We start from the raw sequence: 17,849 nt of genomic DNA on the forward strand, positions 1-17,849 counted from the left end.
GATAAGTCTTTTGCCCCCACTGCACCCCTTGGAAGGCTGTTCCAGAACTTCACTCCTCTGCTGGTTAAAAACCTTTGTCTAATTTCAAGTCTAAACTTCCTGATGGCCAGTTTATATCCATTTGTTCTTGTTTCCACATTGATACTGAGCTTAAATAATTCCTCTCTCTCCCTGGTATTTATCCCTCTGATACATTTATAGAGAGCAATCATATCTCCCCTCAGCCTTCTTTTGGTTAGGCTAAACAAGCCAAGTTCTTTGAGTCTCCTTTCATAAGACAGGTTTTCCATTCCTCGGATCATCCTAGTAGCCCTTCTCTGTACCTGTTCCAGTTTGAATTCATCCTTCTTAAAAATGGGAGACCAGAACTGCACACAGTATTCCAGATGAGGTCTCACCAGTGCCTTGTATAACAGTACTAACACCACCTTATCTCTACTGGAAATATCTCGCCTAATGCATCCCAAGACCGCATTAGCTTTTTTCACAGCCATATCACATTGGCGGCTCATAGTCATCCTGTGATCAACCAATACTCCGAGGTCCTTCTCCTCCTCTGTTACTTCTGATGAGTCCCCAGCTTATAACAAAAAATCTTGTTATTAATCCCTAAATGCATGACCTTGCACTTTTCACTATTAAATTTCATCCTATTACTATTACTCCAGTTTACAAGGTCATCCAGATCTTCCTGTATGATATCCCGGTCCTTCTCTATATTGGCAATACCTCCCAGCTTTGTGTCATCCGGAAACTTTATTAGCATACTCCCACTTTTTGTGCCAAGGTCAGTAATAAAAAGATTAAATAAGATTGGTCCCAAAACCGATCCCTGAGGAACTCCACTAGTAACCTCCCTCCAGCCTGACAGTTCACCTTTCAGTATGACCCGTTGTAGTCTCCCCTTTAACCAGTTCCTTATCCACCTTTCAATTTTCATATTGATCCCCATCTTTTCCAATGTAACTAATAATTCCCCATGTGGGACCGTATCAAATGCCTTACTGAAATAGAGGTAAATTAGATCCACTGTGTTTCCTTTATCTAAAAAATCTGTTACCTTCTCAAAGGAGATCAGGTTGGTTTGGCATGATCTATCTTTTGTAAAACCATGTTATATTTTGTCCCAATTACCATTGATCTCAATTTCCTTAACTACTTTTTCCTCGGGATCCACCCTCTGATACTCACTCCTTGATAGGCTGGGGAGCTCATCTGCAACACCATACAATTCAGGACAGGTGGTCTTCCTCCAAAATAATAGTTTACACATAAATCTATTAGAACTCCGCGCCGTTCGCAATGTGTGCCTCCACTTCCTGCCTTTGATAAGAAACAAGACTATATGAGTAAAGACCGACAACATTGCTTGCATGTTTTATATAAATCGACAGGGAGGAGCCCGATCCCACTCCCTGTGCATCGAAGGCATGTAACTGTGGAATTGGTGTATCTGACACAATATCAATTTCTCAGCCTCCTACCTGCCAGGCTGTCAGAACATTAGAGTGGATACATTAAGGAGGGAATTTTCTCAGAATCATGAATGGGAACTAAACGATGTCCTGCAGAACATATTTCAACAGTGGAGACCCCCATCAATCGACCTCTTTGCAACACTGCAGATCTACAAGTGCCCACAGTTCTGCTCGAGAGCAGTTCTGGGACCCCAGTCACTGGGGGATGCATTCCTCCTCAAATGGGAAGTGCCATTTCTATGTGCGATCCCATCGATACCATATTATTGAGGGTAGTAAACAAGATATGAATGGACAAAGCGAAAGTCATACTGATAGCCCCAACATGGCCCAGACAGATTAGGTACTCTTACCTGCTGCGGATGGCACTATGTGCACCATGCACTCTCCCGCTCCAGCCGGACCTTCTGTCAAAGAATGATTGGCAGGTCCACCATCTGAACCTGGAAATACTTCACCTGAAGGCATGGCTCCTACATGGTTCCATCATGACAAACTAGCCTGTTCAGTAATACTTGTTTAACCTGTTCCAAACAGTAGGAGGTCAACCATGCACCAGACTTACCTTCAAAAATGGAAGAGGTTCGCTATATGGTGCCAAGCCAAGCAAGTCAATTTCCACACCTCTGCCCTTGATATTGGACTACATCTTGGAGTTAAAAAACTTAGAACTATCCACTAGTTCGATCAAAGTCCATCTTACAACTATTAACGCCTTCCATCACAAGATTGATGGGATGTCATTGTTTGTGCACCCGATTACGAAACGCTTTCTTATGGGCATACAGAACGTTTACCCTGAAGTACGTGCACCTACACTGCCATGGGACTTAAACCTGGTATAATGCTGCCTCACTGGGGACCCATTCGATCCCTTAGAGACCTGCTATCTGATACATCTGTCAATGAAGGTAGCATTTTTAGTAGCCATTACATTGGCCTGCCATGTGGGTGAGTTAAGGTCTCTCATGGCTCACCCACCTTCTACCATTTTTTTCCCCCCAAGGACAAGGTCACCCTAAGACCACATCTGAGATTTATACCTAAAATATCTTCATCCTTCCACATAAATCAACCAGTCCCCCCCCCCCCCCCCCGTATTCTTTCCCAAACCTCACAAGAGCACATAGGACTCAGGACTACATACCCAGGGCATTAGACTCACTAGAGTTTTACCTCAATAGAACTAAGCCTTTCAGAAAATCCCCAAGGCTGTTTGTCTCCACTACCAAATGCTCTAAACACTATGCAGTCACCCAGAGCTCAAGATTGAATGCACTGCTAGAGCTAACAGTGCTGTCTTCACTCACTCATGCAACTCTCAAGCCCCTTCCATCTAACGTGGGGCACTGCTCTACAGTCGCCTGAAGTTGAGCACCCATAGGGACATCACTCAAAGAAGAAGAGACGGTTACTCACCCTGTGTGGTAACTGAGGTTCTTCGAGATGTGTCCCCCTGTGGGTGCTCCACTATCCACCCTCCTCCCCTCTACTTTGGAGTTCAAATTCCGGACTCTACAGTAGAGAAGGAACTGAGGGGGTCGGGTTGCTGCGAGATGGGGACCGCACATGCGTGACCTGGACAGGCACTGCTGCTGAAATTCTCCGATCAAATGCGCAGGGATGCACCAACACCTGAACTGGAGCACCCACAGGGGCATGCATTTCGAAGAACCTCAGTCACTGCACAGGGTGAGTAGCCTCTTCTTGCTGAAGGGAACCTGTCTCTTGAAATTGCAGTACAGCCAAGTCCATTACTTTTCTGTGACTTCTGTAGGTTTTGTTTTATATACGTTGTAAAAATGATTTTTTTTCAGATTATCACGGTGAGAAACTAAAATTACCACGAGCCTCCAGTAAATTTAATGAGGCCTTAAGTAGTCTTTGAAAGTTGTCATGTTTGCCTAATTAAGTGTAAATTATTCATAGTGCTATGTGACTCACAAGTCATTGCTACAGCTACATTTTAGTCACTGGTATTTTTAGTAAAAGTCATGGACAGGTCACGGGCAGTAAACAAAAATTCACGGCCGTGACTTGTCCATGACTTTTACTATATACTCCTGACTAAAACTTGGAGAGTGTGTGTGGGGGGCGGGTATGGCTCGGGGGTGCCAGGGGTATTCAGGGGGAGAACATAGGTACTGGGAGGAGGGGTTGCCTGGACTGGGGCAGGTTCCCTACACGGCTCCTGGGAAGGGGAGACCTCCAGCTCCTAGCTCCGTGTGCTGCCTCTGCTCCATCCCAAGCCCCAGTTCTGCAGCTCCCATTGGCTGGGAACCACAGCCAATGGGAGCTGCGGGGGTGGTGCCTGCGGGTGGAGGCAGCACGTGGAGCTAGGAGCTGAGGGAGGGGAGTTCCCGTTGCCCTTCTGGGGAGCCCCACCAGGTAAGCACCGCCCTGCACCCCAATTCCCAGCACTGAGCCCTCCCACCCCCAAACTCCTGCTGCTGGGGGGTGGGGTGGGGGCCGAGACTGCCCCAGCAGCAGCCAGTGCGACTGCCCAGGGGCTGCCCAAGCTGCTCAGGTGGCTCCCGGGCCAGCCACATGGGTTTCTGCAGAAGTCACAGAGGTCATGGAAGGTCACAGAATCCATGACCTCCGGGAGCCTTAGTCATTGCTAATAACTGGATTGCCAGGAAGAGTTGGATTACTCTGTGTTATTGCCGGTTAATTGATTGTTACTGAAGTAAATACACTAAACACTATATAGAGCTCCTTTAAAGTTTTTAATTTATATTTTCAGGTAACACAGCAAGATGTAAGGAAAGAAAATCCTCTGCAGTTTAAGTTCAGGTCTAAGTTTTTTCCTGAGGATGTATCTGAGGAGTTAATTCAGGAAATAACTCAGAGGCTGTTCTTCCTGCAAGTCAAAGAAGCCATTTTAAATGATGAAATCTATTGTCCACCAGAAACTGCAGTTCTACTGGCTTCCTATGCTGTCCAAGCCAAGTATGGAGATTACAATAAGGAGATTCATAAACTAGGCTACTTGGCCAATGACAGACTTCTCCCCCAGCGGTAAGTGGGAAACTGCAGCTGCTATATGGATGCTGCAGAATTGTAAACTTGCTAATAAAAATGTTCTTAGCTTTTAAAATCAGAGTATCAGTTTCTTCAATATTATAATTAATCTTCTCTTTAATGTTAAGCCATATGGTGGTGGTAGTTCTCTGAAGTGAGTGTTTGTTTCATTGGTAAAATTTAGGAGTAAAGGAGGAGATCATTTGGGCTTTGAGTAGTGAAGAGTAGGCATCAGAACTGTACAGTCCTTGTGAGAACTGAATTTTTTGCAACTCTTTAGCTCTGTCTTAAGGTAACTGCACATATTTAGTCAAGCAACTTCCTCTCTGTTCCAATGAGTTAATATTAAAGTGGTATATAATGCACGTTCCTACCTCTTCTCTGGAATCAATGCCTTCTGTGAATAAATGTTGGAACCATCCAGTTTGCAAATCAATGTGGATTCCTTAATAGAGCTGGGCAAAATATTTTGAATAGTTTATTTGCCAAAATATTAAGTTTTGGTAGACCTGGAACTACTAGTGAATTTTACATGAATGTGCCAAAAAATGTTGAAGGGGGACTAGACACCATTCAGAAAATGGTGGTGATGCCCTCCTTATAACTTTTAGCCCAATTGTTAGGGCACTCACCTGGGATGTAGGAGACCTGTGTTCAGCTCCCCCCGCTGCCTGATGTGGAGAAGGAATGTGAACGTGGGTCTCCTACATTGTAGGAGGGTGCTCTAGCCACTGAGCTATGGAATTTGCTAGCATTGGTCTCTCTGCCTCTCCCGTTGAAGCTGCTTCGCTTTCTAAAAATAATTAAGTAGTTCTTGAAGCAGCGACATGAACTTGTCTCCCCCATCTTAGGTGAGTGCCTTAACCATCAGCCTACAGATATTCTTACCCTTGCCCTAGCCCAGTGACTATGTCTTGTTGTTCATATACTCCAGGGGGAATTCTGCTCCACTGCGCATGCACAGAATTTGTGTCTCCTGCAGATTTCTTTGCTTCCCCACAGAAAAATGATTTTCTGACGGGGAAGCAAAGGGAAGCCACAAGAGCGGTCATGTGACCCTCCCCAGCAGTATGTTTTGGGTACCCAGGGCAGCCAGCAGAGGGGCAAATCACTGTGGGGCAGGGGGTGGGACTGGGGAAGACCCAGCTGGTGGCTCTTACGCTTGTGCTGGGCTCAGCTGCTAGTCCCGGCTGGTCGGGTCAGACCCACCCCCAGATTTCTCCCCCCAGCTACAGGATGCTCTGTAAACTTCCCTTCCCTCCACCCCCCCCCCCCCCCCCCCCCGCTTTCTGCACCCATCGCTCCTCAGCTGCAGAGGGAGGGATCCCTGTACAGGGAGCTGCTCCCCCATCCGCCTGACCCCCTTATACCCAGACTGTCCTGCTGAGCCTCATTCCCCTGCATTCAGAATCCCCTCCCGATAAGCCCCACTCCCCCTGCACCTGGACCACCCTGACGAGCCACCCGGATCCCTTGCCCACTCCCCCAGTATCTGTACCCCGCCTCCCACTGAGCCCCAACCACCTTCACCTGGACTCCCCTGCAGAGTCCCATTACTGTTGCACCCAGAACCTCCCAACAAGCTCCTGTGCATCCGGATCTCCCCCCACACCCGGATCCCCCACTGAGCCTGCGCCCAGATTGCCCCACACAGAACCATCTCAACCCACACCTGGATCCCCCCATACTAAGCCCCTCCACACTTGGATCCTGCCTTGCTGAGCCTGCCCGCACCTGGCACGGAGGGGCAGGGCCCTGGGGTGTTTCTGGGCCAGGCCTGGTCCTTGCGCTATGTCAGGGTTGGGTGCAGCCTCACAGTTGAGTCCATGTCCTGGGGACTAGCTGCACAGTGATCTCCTACCTCTGTGTGGCCTGTGCTCCCCAATGCCATAGTGGAGCTTCCATATTTGACAAATAAAATTTGCAGAATTTTAAAATATTGTGTGCAAATTTTTTTTTTATTTTTATTTTTTTGGCGCAGAATGCCCTCAGGAGAAATTCATAGTGGCAACTCGTAGTTATTCAGAATGACAATGTTTCATTCTCCTCAAAACAGATGTTTTTGATTCATCAAAATTTTTCAGTTTTTTTGATTGTTTGAGCTGAACAGAGTACTTGTTCTCATTTTTCAGAACTACCAGTGAACTGAAAAATCAATTATTTGCCTGACTCTATTCCTTATTTCACATTTATTTTTCATGTCTTGAAATTTTGGATTTATTCTGGTATTTCTTCCCCTTTTTTGTAAATTACGTTCAGTTACTTAACAATTTTATAAAAACATATTTTTCCAAAGAAATCTAAAAGTTTTCTCATAAAAACACAAGGCTAGACAAAGTTTAACAATCTTAAAAAAAGAGATGTTCTTCTCCTGGCATACTACCTGAAAACGTAGGGCCTGTTAAGATTGAGATTATAATATCGTTTCTGAGCATGACTATAGCATTGTTTTCCTGTACATATTAGCAATCAAAAAGTATTAGAACATGAATGCCCATAATCATAATATACAGTTATGCTAATGCTGTGGGGGGGGGGGCCCACAGGCAGATTCTTACTACTTCTACCTAAAACAATGCAGTAAACAAGTGTGTACTTGGAGGTAATGTTCCTGTTCATGCCACCAAATTGGAGGACAGGAGAGTGCTACAAGCTGTAAGGTGAATAAAAATCTGAGTTCAGTTCGCTAATCAACAAACAACCCAGGGTTTATTTTCAGTTACATGTTTGTGTGACATTATCACGGGTACATGTATTTCTCAATATCCCTCTACTCTGCCCGCTTTGTTCTCGAGTGGCCAGTTTCAAATGATATTTATATGAATTCTACTATTAAAATTTGTGGAAACTTTAAACTCTGTTAGAGCAAGCAACAGAAAAGTATGGTACGAGAGGGCAGTGCAAAATGGGCCTGTGAAACAAAACCAAGCGTGTCTGTCTAATTTTAGGCTTTCTACTCTTAATAAATAGTAGTTTCAACCTAGAAAATATGGAGCTACTAGGACTGCTCACTTACAAGATTTCAGTGATTACCCAGGATATTTTTGGCCAGATTGGCACAGTCAAGGCATTTCATGCTGCTTCTCTGTATGTACTATAATGGGTTTCTCCAGATTTTGTGTTAAGTTCAAGGCCAGACTTAAGGATGATGACAAGGGACTGCTCGTCTCCCTGTACTTTTTAGACTCTTAAGCTATATAAACCATTTATGGCTTCAGATAATTTTAAAGGACAAAACAAAAAAAAACAAAAAAACCCACCACCTATGTGTGCCCTACTTACATTTTGAAAGGGTAGGGATAAGAAGGTTGTTGGAGAGCTGGAGGTTGTGTGTTGAGAGGTAGTAAGTAGAAATATTAGACTGCTGCCATCTTAAATAGATTTGAAAAGTGTACACTTAAATAGGTGTGTGCACAATGCATCCAACTGTTCATCTCTTGACCTAATAAAAATATATTGTACCTGCTCAGAATTCAGTTTTCAAATGCTCCTAACTATTTTCCAAAACAGTTTTTTTCCCCCAAAGAAGTAAAAGGATCTTTTTTAAGTAGCTAAAGTTGCTTTTAGTTTCCCATAATTCAAAATCATCTGGCTGGATTTTGCTTTAATTTTTACAAACAAATTTATTTTGGGGAAGAGATCACTGTGATGGAAACCTTGTGACCTAAACATGAAAGTCTAGTGTTGATGTCAGCATGTGAAAACCAGAAACTTAATAGAAAGTGTCTTGCAACCTTAATAAGAATGGCCAGGACTGGTGCTCACTATAGTAAGATGTTACTTAAATTGAAAGCTCTTTGGGGCAGAGATCATCTTTTGTGTGTGTGTGTGTGTGTGTGTGTGGTGCCTTGCACAATAGAGGCCTGGTGTGTATGTATTTCAGTAGTCCCTAGGAGTCCCAGCACATACTTAGCTAACCATTTTAAATATTCTAATATTGAAAGCCTTTCTCAAAAAGAAAAGCAAGTTTAAGTATGTTAAAGTTTATTTTGTACAAGATTAAAGCTTGGACAAGCTTACTACTCAGACTTTAAAGTGTGGTCTCTTTTTTTGAAAAGTTACTGTGATAATTGGATTGTTTGGCATCAGTTTTGTCTTTCAGCTCCAGCTGAAATATGCTTAATTTAAAATTCAGACATCCTGTTTATCTTAAGTTCAGATGTACTTTTTAACAGCCAGCACTGGAAACTCTGCCCTGGGTATGATGGTCAAGTTCTGTTTTATTCTAACTTCTGTATTGTCACTAGCAAGAGTCTGTACTTGAATTGTATTGTATGAATTAAATTATTGGTGTATAAGGCAAAACAGAATCCAGTTCACTCACCCATTGTTGAATGGTGCTAGAAGGGGGGGGGAGGGGAAGGTCGTAAATGTTACTTTTGTCAATAACTAGGAAGAGCTGGAACTCAGTTGAGCTGATCTCTTAAGTAAGATCACTTCTGCACTCCCTCTTCTGACCAGTCACCCTTTAAAACAGTTTCTACAGGGATGTTAAAAAAGTTAGCTACGTGGACTAAAAGTGAGATGAAAACTTTCCGTGGTTTAACTTTAAGAAGACATACAAACAACTTTTAATCTTAGTAACTAACTAATATAATATAGTTCCTTATATTGTGCACTTGGTTTCTACTGTTGCTATACCAGGCCATGTTGCTGTACTATGCTGATACGTTCTAACAGGTTGAAACAGGTCCATGGCTGTAGCTAACATGAACAAAACTGCTTATGACATTATTAGTTTAAATCCTGGAACCTATTCTTGTTTCTTTTGCAAGTACCCCCACATTCTCTTCCAGCTAACAGCAGAACTGGTGGTTTAGTTCTAGGAATAAACTGAAAAGTTTGGGTGTATTTGTGGGTGTATAGAAGTTCTTTAATTCGTGCTACAAGAGTTGGAAAGTTTTCTGTGATTCTGTATTTTGTCTAGTTCATTTTCAAACATAGTATCATTATCCTACAGATTTAAATTGCTGAAGCTATGAATTAAAATTATGCATTAATGTGTGTGAGTAGGTATTGGCTTGTGTCACAGTGAAAGTTTAAAAGCTATTGTTAAAACTGAAACTGCAGTGGTTTTTTCCCTTCAAATGATTTATTTCATGCTTTTAGACATCTTGGAGTACTTTGAAAATCAAATTTTATGAAGTGTTTATTAATGAAAATGCCAGTTAAATATTTTACCCTGAATCTGTTCAACTTTTTTATTTGGCATAACTATTATTATGTATTTGTTATAAGCTCTATACCTGAACTTATTTGTGCATTTTATGGATCAGATCATTTATCAGTTTCATTTCATAGCAGCCTCTTTTATTGACAGTGTTCTAGAACAGCACAAACTGACAAAAGAACAGTGGGAAGAAAGAATACAGAACTGGCATGAAGAACACAGAGGGATGTTAAGGTAATTATGCAGAAATTGTCCCATGTAGCTTAAGTTTTGTGTGTGGGGGGGGGTTATTTCAAATTATTTTGGTTTTAACACTCCCTCCTTTTTTTTTTTCCCTATCCAGGTCAGACAGGAAGGATGGCCTAGTGGATAGGGCACTAGACTTGGGTGTGTGATGTTGGGCAAGTTAGTTATCTACCCTGTGCCTCCATTCCCCATCTGTAAAATGGATGTAATACTTCCCTAGCTCACAGTGGTGTTTGAGAATAAAATTTAATTATTGTGAGGAACGCGATACTATGGTGATGGCAGCTGTATAAGTACCCGGATAGAATTCCAGGTGAATTCCTCAAGAGGAATTAAATAAAATTATTAACTTGAAGTGTCAAATTTAGGCATTCTTTAGTTTCTCCACTCATATTCATCATTTATTTTTCGTTTCTTAGTTACGCTATTTTCTCTCGTCAGGGAAGATTCTATGATGGAATACCTCAAGATTGCGCAAGATCTGGAAATGTATGGAGTCAACTACTTTGAAATAAAGAATAAAAAGGGTACTGAATTGTGGCTAGGTGTTGATGCTTTGGGTCTGAATATTTATGAGCACGATGACAAGTAAGTTGTTTTTATTATGTGTATTATTATAATAGTGTCCCAACAGAGATTAGGGCCCCATTGTGCTAGGCAGTGTACATACATGTAATAAGAGACAATTTTGTCCCAAATATGTTGCAGATTAAATAACACGAGAAAGAAAGTGGAAGAAAAGTTCACTTATGGAGGTTTTTGAATTCCTCTCAAATTAAAGGGGAATTTACTCCCATTTTGTGGGTTTCAATTTGGACTTCCACATTTTGAAGATGAGTGGCTTACAAAGTTTTTTTTGTATGGATGCTCTCTGTGCTTCCCACTCTTGGCTTCAGTGAGAGTAAGAACAACGACAATATCCTGTTAGTATGGCAAAAGTGGAAGTACTCTTTTAAAATGGGAAGCATTTTATTTGTAATAGCTGCAATTAGAAGAAGAGTTTATAGAACAAAGCTGCGCTGGTATAGAGTGTAATTTTTTTTATTCTTCAAAGAAAACTGTTAATAGATTGAAACCTCTTGTTCTGTTTAGGAGGTTGGAAAAGCTTCCTGTCCACCCATTCCTCCTTTGTTCTCTTTCCCCATCATTTCAGATATAGAAAGAATATATAATAAAGCAACTCTTAAGAATCACAATACTAGCGAACAAAGTCATCATGAATTTTCTAAGTTAAATATTGTGAGCTCAACATCAGATAGCCAATACCATCTACATTCAAAATACTTGCCTTCAAACTAATAAATGTAGTCCCTGAGAGTATCCCTGGCAAACCTATATTGCCATTAGTTGACATTGTAGCTTTAAAGAGTTGGAGGAAATATTCATTTAGGGTGTTGAAATAGAAAGAAATACCTCTTTCTGATGTTCTGAAATACATCTTCAGTTGCTAACTGCTGCTAGTGTTTGTAATTGTGATACTGTAATGTAAATGGAAAAGACTTCTAGTCCAATTGAGAAAAATATTCATCCTTGATGTAATGTAATGCACAACATATTCCAACTATTTCTGGTAACAATTATATCCAAATGTTTAACTGAAAACAATGCAGGGGATGAAGTTTAAATTGAGTTATGGGAATCAGTGTAGCAACTCAAATTGCACAACTAACTTTAATCAAAATGCAAAATTACTTAAGGAAGGTGATTTAACTTCTGTCTTTGTTATAGTGACAGACTTTTCAGTGTTTCTTTTGCGAAAACAGTCACTCATTTTATAAAAAGTATACTTCTAATTGTTTATAAAGGGTCAATAAATTATTGATTTTTGTACCAGGCTTATAACATGAATAGTATGTGTTAAAGATTAAAGGATATGAGCACATGAGTAAAAGGTGCTATAGTTAGTTATAAGGAAACTTTTGATTCCCTACATTGTATAACTATCTGTAACAATTAAACATTACACCTCTACCTCGATATAACGCTGTCCTCGGGAGCCAAAAAATCGTATCGCGTTATAGGTGAAACCGTGTTATATCGAACTTGCTTTAATCCTCCGGAGTGCGCAGCCCCGCCCCCACGGAGCACTGCTTTAGCGCGTTATATCAGAATTCGTGTTATATCGGGGTAGAGGTGTAATTAAAACATCTGTTAACTATTTATCATTCCTTCATTAACTGGTTGGTAATGTAACCATAACATATAAAGTGTGACTGAAAAAACAAGACAAAGTTAATAAAGATGGATTTAAATATTTGGTGGAAATACATATATTTGTGCCTTTGATTAAAAAATAGTTTTTTGGTTTTGTTTTGTTTTTTGAAGGTTGACACCCAAGATTGGTTTCCCTTGGAGTGAAATCAGAAACATCTCATTTAATGACAAAAAGTTTGTCATAAAGCCAATTGACAAAAAGGCCCCTGTAAGTAAAGTCTGTGGGATATTTTTCTTTATGTATGAGGATTTTAAATATGATCTAACTTGCTCTGACACTTTTGCGTAAGCGATAGCCCTTTTCTGCTGTATAAAATGACACCAAGGGCCTCTCTTAATTACTTCGACTTCTCAGTTGTGGATAACTGGTAATCAAAAAGAAATGTTCATTTTAAAGTATATAGAGAGAATATGCTATTTTTATCTTGTTCTTGTATTATCCACATTTTGGATGCTGTTTGGATGATTTTTGGATATTTTTCCACTAATACATTTACTAGTGCAGGTTGGACAGCTGCTGTACCATATCCCTTAAAGTTACATATCTGCTTTTTCCCAGTTTTCTTACAACTTTTTGCTGCTCCCCACCACTGCAGCATCTTCCTTCTGAAGTATAGGTTGGAGCACAAAATGAAACTTCATGAATTAGCCAAAATATTAAAGTAAACAATAAATATTCTCCCACTGTTTTCATAACATTGATAGTTCTTTCAGCTGGTAGTCCTGTAGATCAGTGGTTCCCAAACTTCTTACAAAGGTGACCCATGAACTGCTTTTTTTAAAGTGTGTGTGTGTGTGTGTGTGTGTGTGTGTGAGAGAGAGAGATTCATTCATTCATTCATTCACCCAGGGTCCAAATTTGAAGGTTGGGGTTCCAAAATCATAGGCCAGCATCCTTCTCCTTGTCCCTCTGAAGGGGCACCACAACCCTAATCCCAGCCCAGTGCAGAGGGGAGGCCCATGGGGTTTGAGTTGGAAAGCAGGCCCAACCTGCCCTCACTTCACAGTGGAGGGGTGGCTGGGCCAAATTGAGTGGCGCTGTGACCCTGTAGACCAGGTTGCAATGGCCGGACAGGAGCTTCCATTGTAGGGTGAGTGCAGAGTAGGATCACTTCCCCCTCGTCCCCTGGGTCTCCTTTCCATGCCAGGCCCGTGACCCATTTTACAATCTTCCTTCAACTCACTTGTGGGGATCGGGAGCCATCATTTGGGGAATACTGCTGTAGATTTCTGCCATTGCACTGGCCAGAGATAAAATGTCAAGATTGCGGTAAAATTATATTTAATCTTACAAATCCAAACATGTAATGTATTGATTTTAGCTTACAGTCTAAAAATCTAGAATTTAAGAGCTGCACTTTAATTAAACTTAAAATATTTTGTTGCTAGGATTTTGTTTTTTATGCACCTCGTCTGAGAATTAATAAGCGGATTTTGGCACTGTGCATGGGAAATCATGAACTGTACATGAGGAGGAGAAAGCCTGATACAATTGAAGTGCAACAGATGAAGGCCCAAGCTAGAGAGGAGAAACATCAGAAACAGTTGGAAAGGTATGACATTAACAATCTTCTGTGAACCAGAATAAAATACATCTAAAGCATTTTGCAAGAACATGGCCATGGAATCACAAAGTACCTGGGGTCCCAAAAGGCAAAACTCTACCTTTCCACTTCTGAATATGTAAATTAGATCATGGATTGGTATGGGTCATCTGGCTTTAATAGAAAACCTTGTCTTCGTCAAGTAGTGTTTCTATGAGTGCTCCACTCTCCGTGCGCTTGCGCCTCAGATAGCAGATTTTAGGGTATGCTGAGGGTATGCCTGATTCTCCTGGGTTTAAAAGTTGCCTTTCGTGCCGAGAGGCTGTCCCAATCAGTGTGTCCATTGCCTTGGGGAGTCACGTGTTCCCCAAAAGTGTAATTTCTGCCTGAAATTAAAGTTGAGGGCCAGAAAGAACCAGAAACTTAAATTATGTCTCCTTATGATGGAGGGTTTGCTCCAGCCAGCTTCTGACCCCAGCCAGTGGCCATCTCCCCCCCCCCCCCCCCCCGTACAATGGTCTTCGAACAGGTTAATCACTTAAACCTCCTCGGTACAGCACGCCTCTAGAGCATTGAAGAGGAAATCTTTGGGATCCTCTCAAAAAGACTCTAGAAAGTGGTCTTCAAGTCTTCTGGATAGCGCATCCACCTCAAAGAGATGGTCTCAGATTCAGACACTCATTTTGGCACCTACTGATTTCTGACGAGGCTGCAGGTTCGTCAGGTACTGTGACCACCAGCAAGCGTAAGGTCACTAAGGGTTCCAGCTCAGGAAGATCAGTACCATCAGGTGATAGGAGTGGCAGAGAGAAGATGACCAGCTCTTCTAAATTGGTACTGACAGAGTCTACTAGGACCTCAGTACCCAGCACTTCAGCTCCACAAAAGACCAGACCGACACCTACTGGTCATTCATCGGAGAGCATGAGACCTTTGGTATTGTCGGTGCCTTCTGCCACAGTTACCTCTGCCCAACTTGCAGTACCGAAGAGCGTACGGTACCGATGAGGCAAGAGTTTTGATTTTCTTGGGAGTTGGTAGTAACAAACACTCAAATCTCCCCTGTTTGGCACCAACCCATTCTCGGTACCAGCCACTTCTTATTCCCAGAGATTTGCCCGTTACCGATGGAGTTTATGCCTATCTCTACCAAGTGAGGAGGAAGATGAGGAGAATGGGGACTTTTAATCATTTTCTCACATTTCTGGCTGGGGCTTTTCTGTCCATTGTCAAGGAACTTTCTATCCTGAGACCTCTAAGGTGTTGCACTATCCTCGTGAGAGATGCGCTCCGCCATGCTGGTATGGACACACTTGGGTGCCTACAGCCATGCCTTATGTACCACCTCAGTAGCCATACTGTGACCCTTGAACCCATACAGGAATTCTCCAGGGCCCCTAGTTTTTCTTGCCAGGAGAAGAGCAGACAGTTCCCACCAGCCTCTCTGTCTAAGGTTCCTGATCACAAGAGGGGATCTTTGAGGGGCAGGAAGCAAGATTGACAAAGAGATTGCCCCTACAACTAATATCTCTTCCTCCTCTCAGATGAAGCTGTTATGCCTTCTCCATCGTCCTTGGTTGATGATTTTAAACAGTTCCAGGACCCTTTTAAAAGGATAGTGGACCTCTTGCAAATTCAACTGGTGGAGGTTAAGGAGTTCCACATAAATTACGTGATATTCTGCATACTTCATCATCTGCCCACATTGCATTACCTGTTAGTGAGGCCTTGTTAGACCCTGCAAAAATAATTGGGCATACCCTAACCACAGTATCATCCACCCATAAGAGGGCAGACAAAAAATTATGTTCCCTCCAAGGACTCTGAATTTTTATTTTTTGCACCCATCCCCCAACTCTTTTGTGGTTGATGCTGTGAATAAACATGGCTGACAGCACCAGGCTAAATTGACTCCGTATGATAAAGATTTAACACATCTTGATTTATTTGGCTGTAAGTCATACACATCGGCTACTTTACCATTTAGAATTGCCCATTATCAAACCCTCATGGTGAAATACGGCCATACTAACCATTCAAAGTTAAATGCCTTTATTGAGCATCTTCCAACAAACCAGAAGAAGCAATTCCAGGTGATCATCACAGAGAGCCAACTGCGCTTTAGAGCCACCTTGTGCTCTCTGGAAATTTACTCCCCTAGACAAAAAAGAAAGTTCAGTAGGTCCCAGATGGCAGAGAGATCTGATCCTTCCCAGAATCATTATGAACCTGAACGTAAGGGACAGTGGTTCCAGAAAAGAGACCAACAGCTTCTCAGGCATCGACTTCACAACCCACAATTTCGAAACACCAGATTTGACTGATTAAATCATAAGAACTGCCATACTGGGTCAGACCAATGGTCCATCTAGCCCAGTGTCCTGTCTTCTGACAGTGGCCGATGCCAGGTGCTTCAGAAGGAATGAACAGGACAGGTAATCATCAAGTTAGGGGAAACCCACGTTAGTGACAAGTGACTTTGCAAGAGCTTCAGGCCGTGGACCAAAAAGGAGCAGGGCATTTGTCTCCAAGTGCTCCTTATGAAGTCAACCCTTGCACTGGCCTCAGAGCTGACCAGATCGGACTCTGCTTCTAGCACTGTGGCCTCGGTGCGCAGCGTGCCACTGGTACTGGCTAAAAGGCAAAGAAAGGCCGGGAGGAGACATTCTCCTATGTCCCCTAAATGGAAGGAGAGAGCCGGAGGAGAGCAAAGACCCACACAGGGCAGCTCTTCCCCTCTGGACAGAGGTCGGGCCCCGACTCCCGCTGAGCAGTTGAGCCCACTCCAAGACCCGCCTACCACCTCGGGGAGCAGTAGAGGCACTTGACACCTGGTGGTACCATCCCTATCTGAGGCCTTTCAGGCCGCTAAGGACATTCTGTCCCTGCCAGGCCAGTGAGGTGCCCCGTTCCAGGGGCAAACCTGCATTGGGACCCTTTCAATGGTCCCCATCAGTGCAGCACTGCTCCCTGCTGCAGGAGTTGCCCCCTCAGCACACGCCTGAACATCGCCACCAGCCCCCGGACATGGGTCGGCTTGCCTGCCAGAGTTCCCGGCGTCAGTCCCTGGACTCCAGGCAGGGTTCCTCGGGCTTGAGGCATCGATCGCCAGTGGGCTGGCGCAGACCCGCGGAGGCATGGCACCAATCCACAGAGTCCCGGTGCCGGAAATACCTGAGCTGCTCTTTCAACTCACGGCACCACTCCGGAGGGTTGACAGGCCAGTCCCCTTCTCCAGAACGCCAGTATGGTTAATCTACGGTCTCCGACACGTCGGTCTACTCGCTACCGGTCAACGGAGTGGCATCACTCACTACATGTAAGGCATCTATCGCCAGGGTACCATCAGTGATCCACCGAACGCTGCCGCCGGTCACAGATCGTGGCACTGAAAGCCATCACCCTCGTACAGATCGCCAATGGAGGTCCAGGGCTAGAGCCGACAGGATCGGGGTAGACAGGCGGCCTCGTCACAGTCCTAGTCCCTTCTCGGGCTCTGACAGCTAGGAAGAGATCCTGCCTGCAGGCCAGGACCATCCATTGGGCACATAGGCATTCCCTGGCAACTCTGGAACCCCTGGGGATTTCCCCAACTGTCGCAGGGGCATAGGTCGGCCTCACAGGTATCCAACAGACGATCTGTGACGGTCTCCCATCCGCCCCCGACTCAGACGCGGAATCAGAGCGGGCTCCCCAGGGCCAGCCAGCCTCGGCTGAGGCTCCCCTGGCAGAAGTGGTGGAGTTGGCAGACCCACCTGTACCTGCCTCCTCGTCATCTTTGCCTCATGAGGTGATAGTGGGGCCCTCTCACCCGGTTCCCCAGGATGATGGCAAGGCTCACCAGGAGCTGTTGAAGAGGGTCGCCTCAAACCTGGGTCTGGAAGCCAAGGAGCTGGCGGAGCCCTCAGATTCTCTGTTTAATGTACTGAGTGCAGGAGCCTCCTCCAGAGTGGCATTGCCAGTGCATGAGGGAGTGGTGAAAAGTACTAAGGCCCTATGGCAGACACCCTCCTCACTGCCCCCCACCTCCAAGCAGGCAGAATGAAAATACTATGTTCCCCACTAAGGGGTATGAGTATCTTTATACCCACCCTGCCCCAAGCTCACTGCTTGTGTCAGCAGCCAATGAGCACGATAGATAAGGCCAACCAGGATCGATGCCTAAGAACAAGG

At 43.8% G+C, this 17,849-nt stretch overlaps 1 protein-coding gene across 2 annotated transcripts in view; it reads left to right on the forward strand.

Annotated features, from left to right (window-relative positions):
- Positions 1–17,849, forward strand: part of RDX (radixin) — a 125,389-nt gene that overhangs the window by 94,242 nt on the left and 13,298 nt on the right. For both annotated transcript variants that reach the window (XM_065405032.1, XM_065405041.1), the window contains exons 5-9: positions 4,225–4,499; positions 9,823–9,906; positions 10,360–10,506; positions 12,244–12,340; positions 13,522–13,685. In XM_065405032.1, coding sequence (XP_065261104.1) covers positions 4,225–4,499; positions 9,823–9,906; positions 10,360–10,506; positions 12,244–12,340; positions 13,522–13,685 — 767 coding nt within the window. The remainder of the gene's footprint in view (positions 1–4,224; positions 4,500–9,822; positions 9,907–10,359; positions 10,507–12,243; positions 12,341–13,521; positions 13,686–17,849) is intronic.

The sequence above is a fragment of the Emys orbicularis genome, chromosome 1, assembly GCF_028017835.1.
Source record: "Emys orbicularis isolate rEmyOrb1 chromosome 1, rEmyOrb1.hap1, whole genome shotgun sequence".
NCBI classification, from domain to species: Eukaryota; Metazoa; Chordata; order Testudines; family Emydidae; genus Emys; species Emys orbicularis.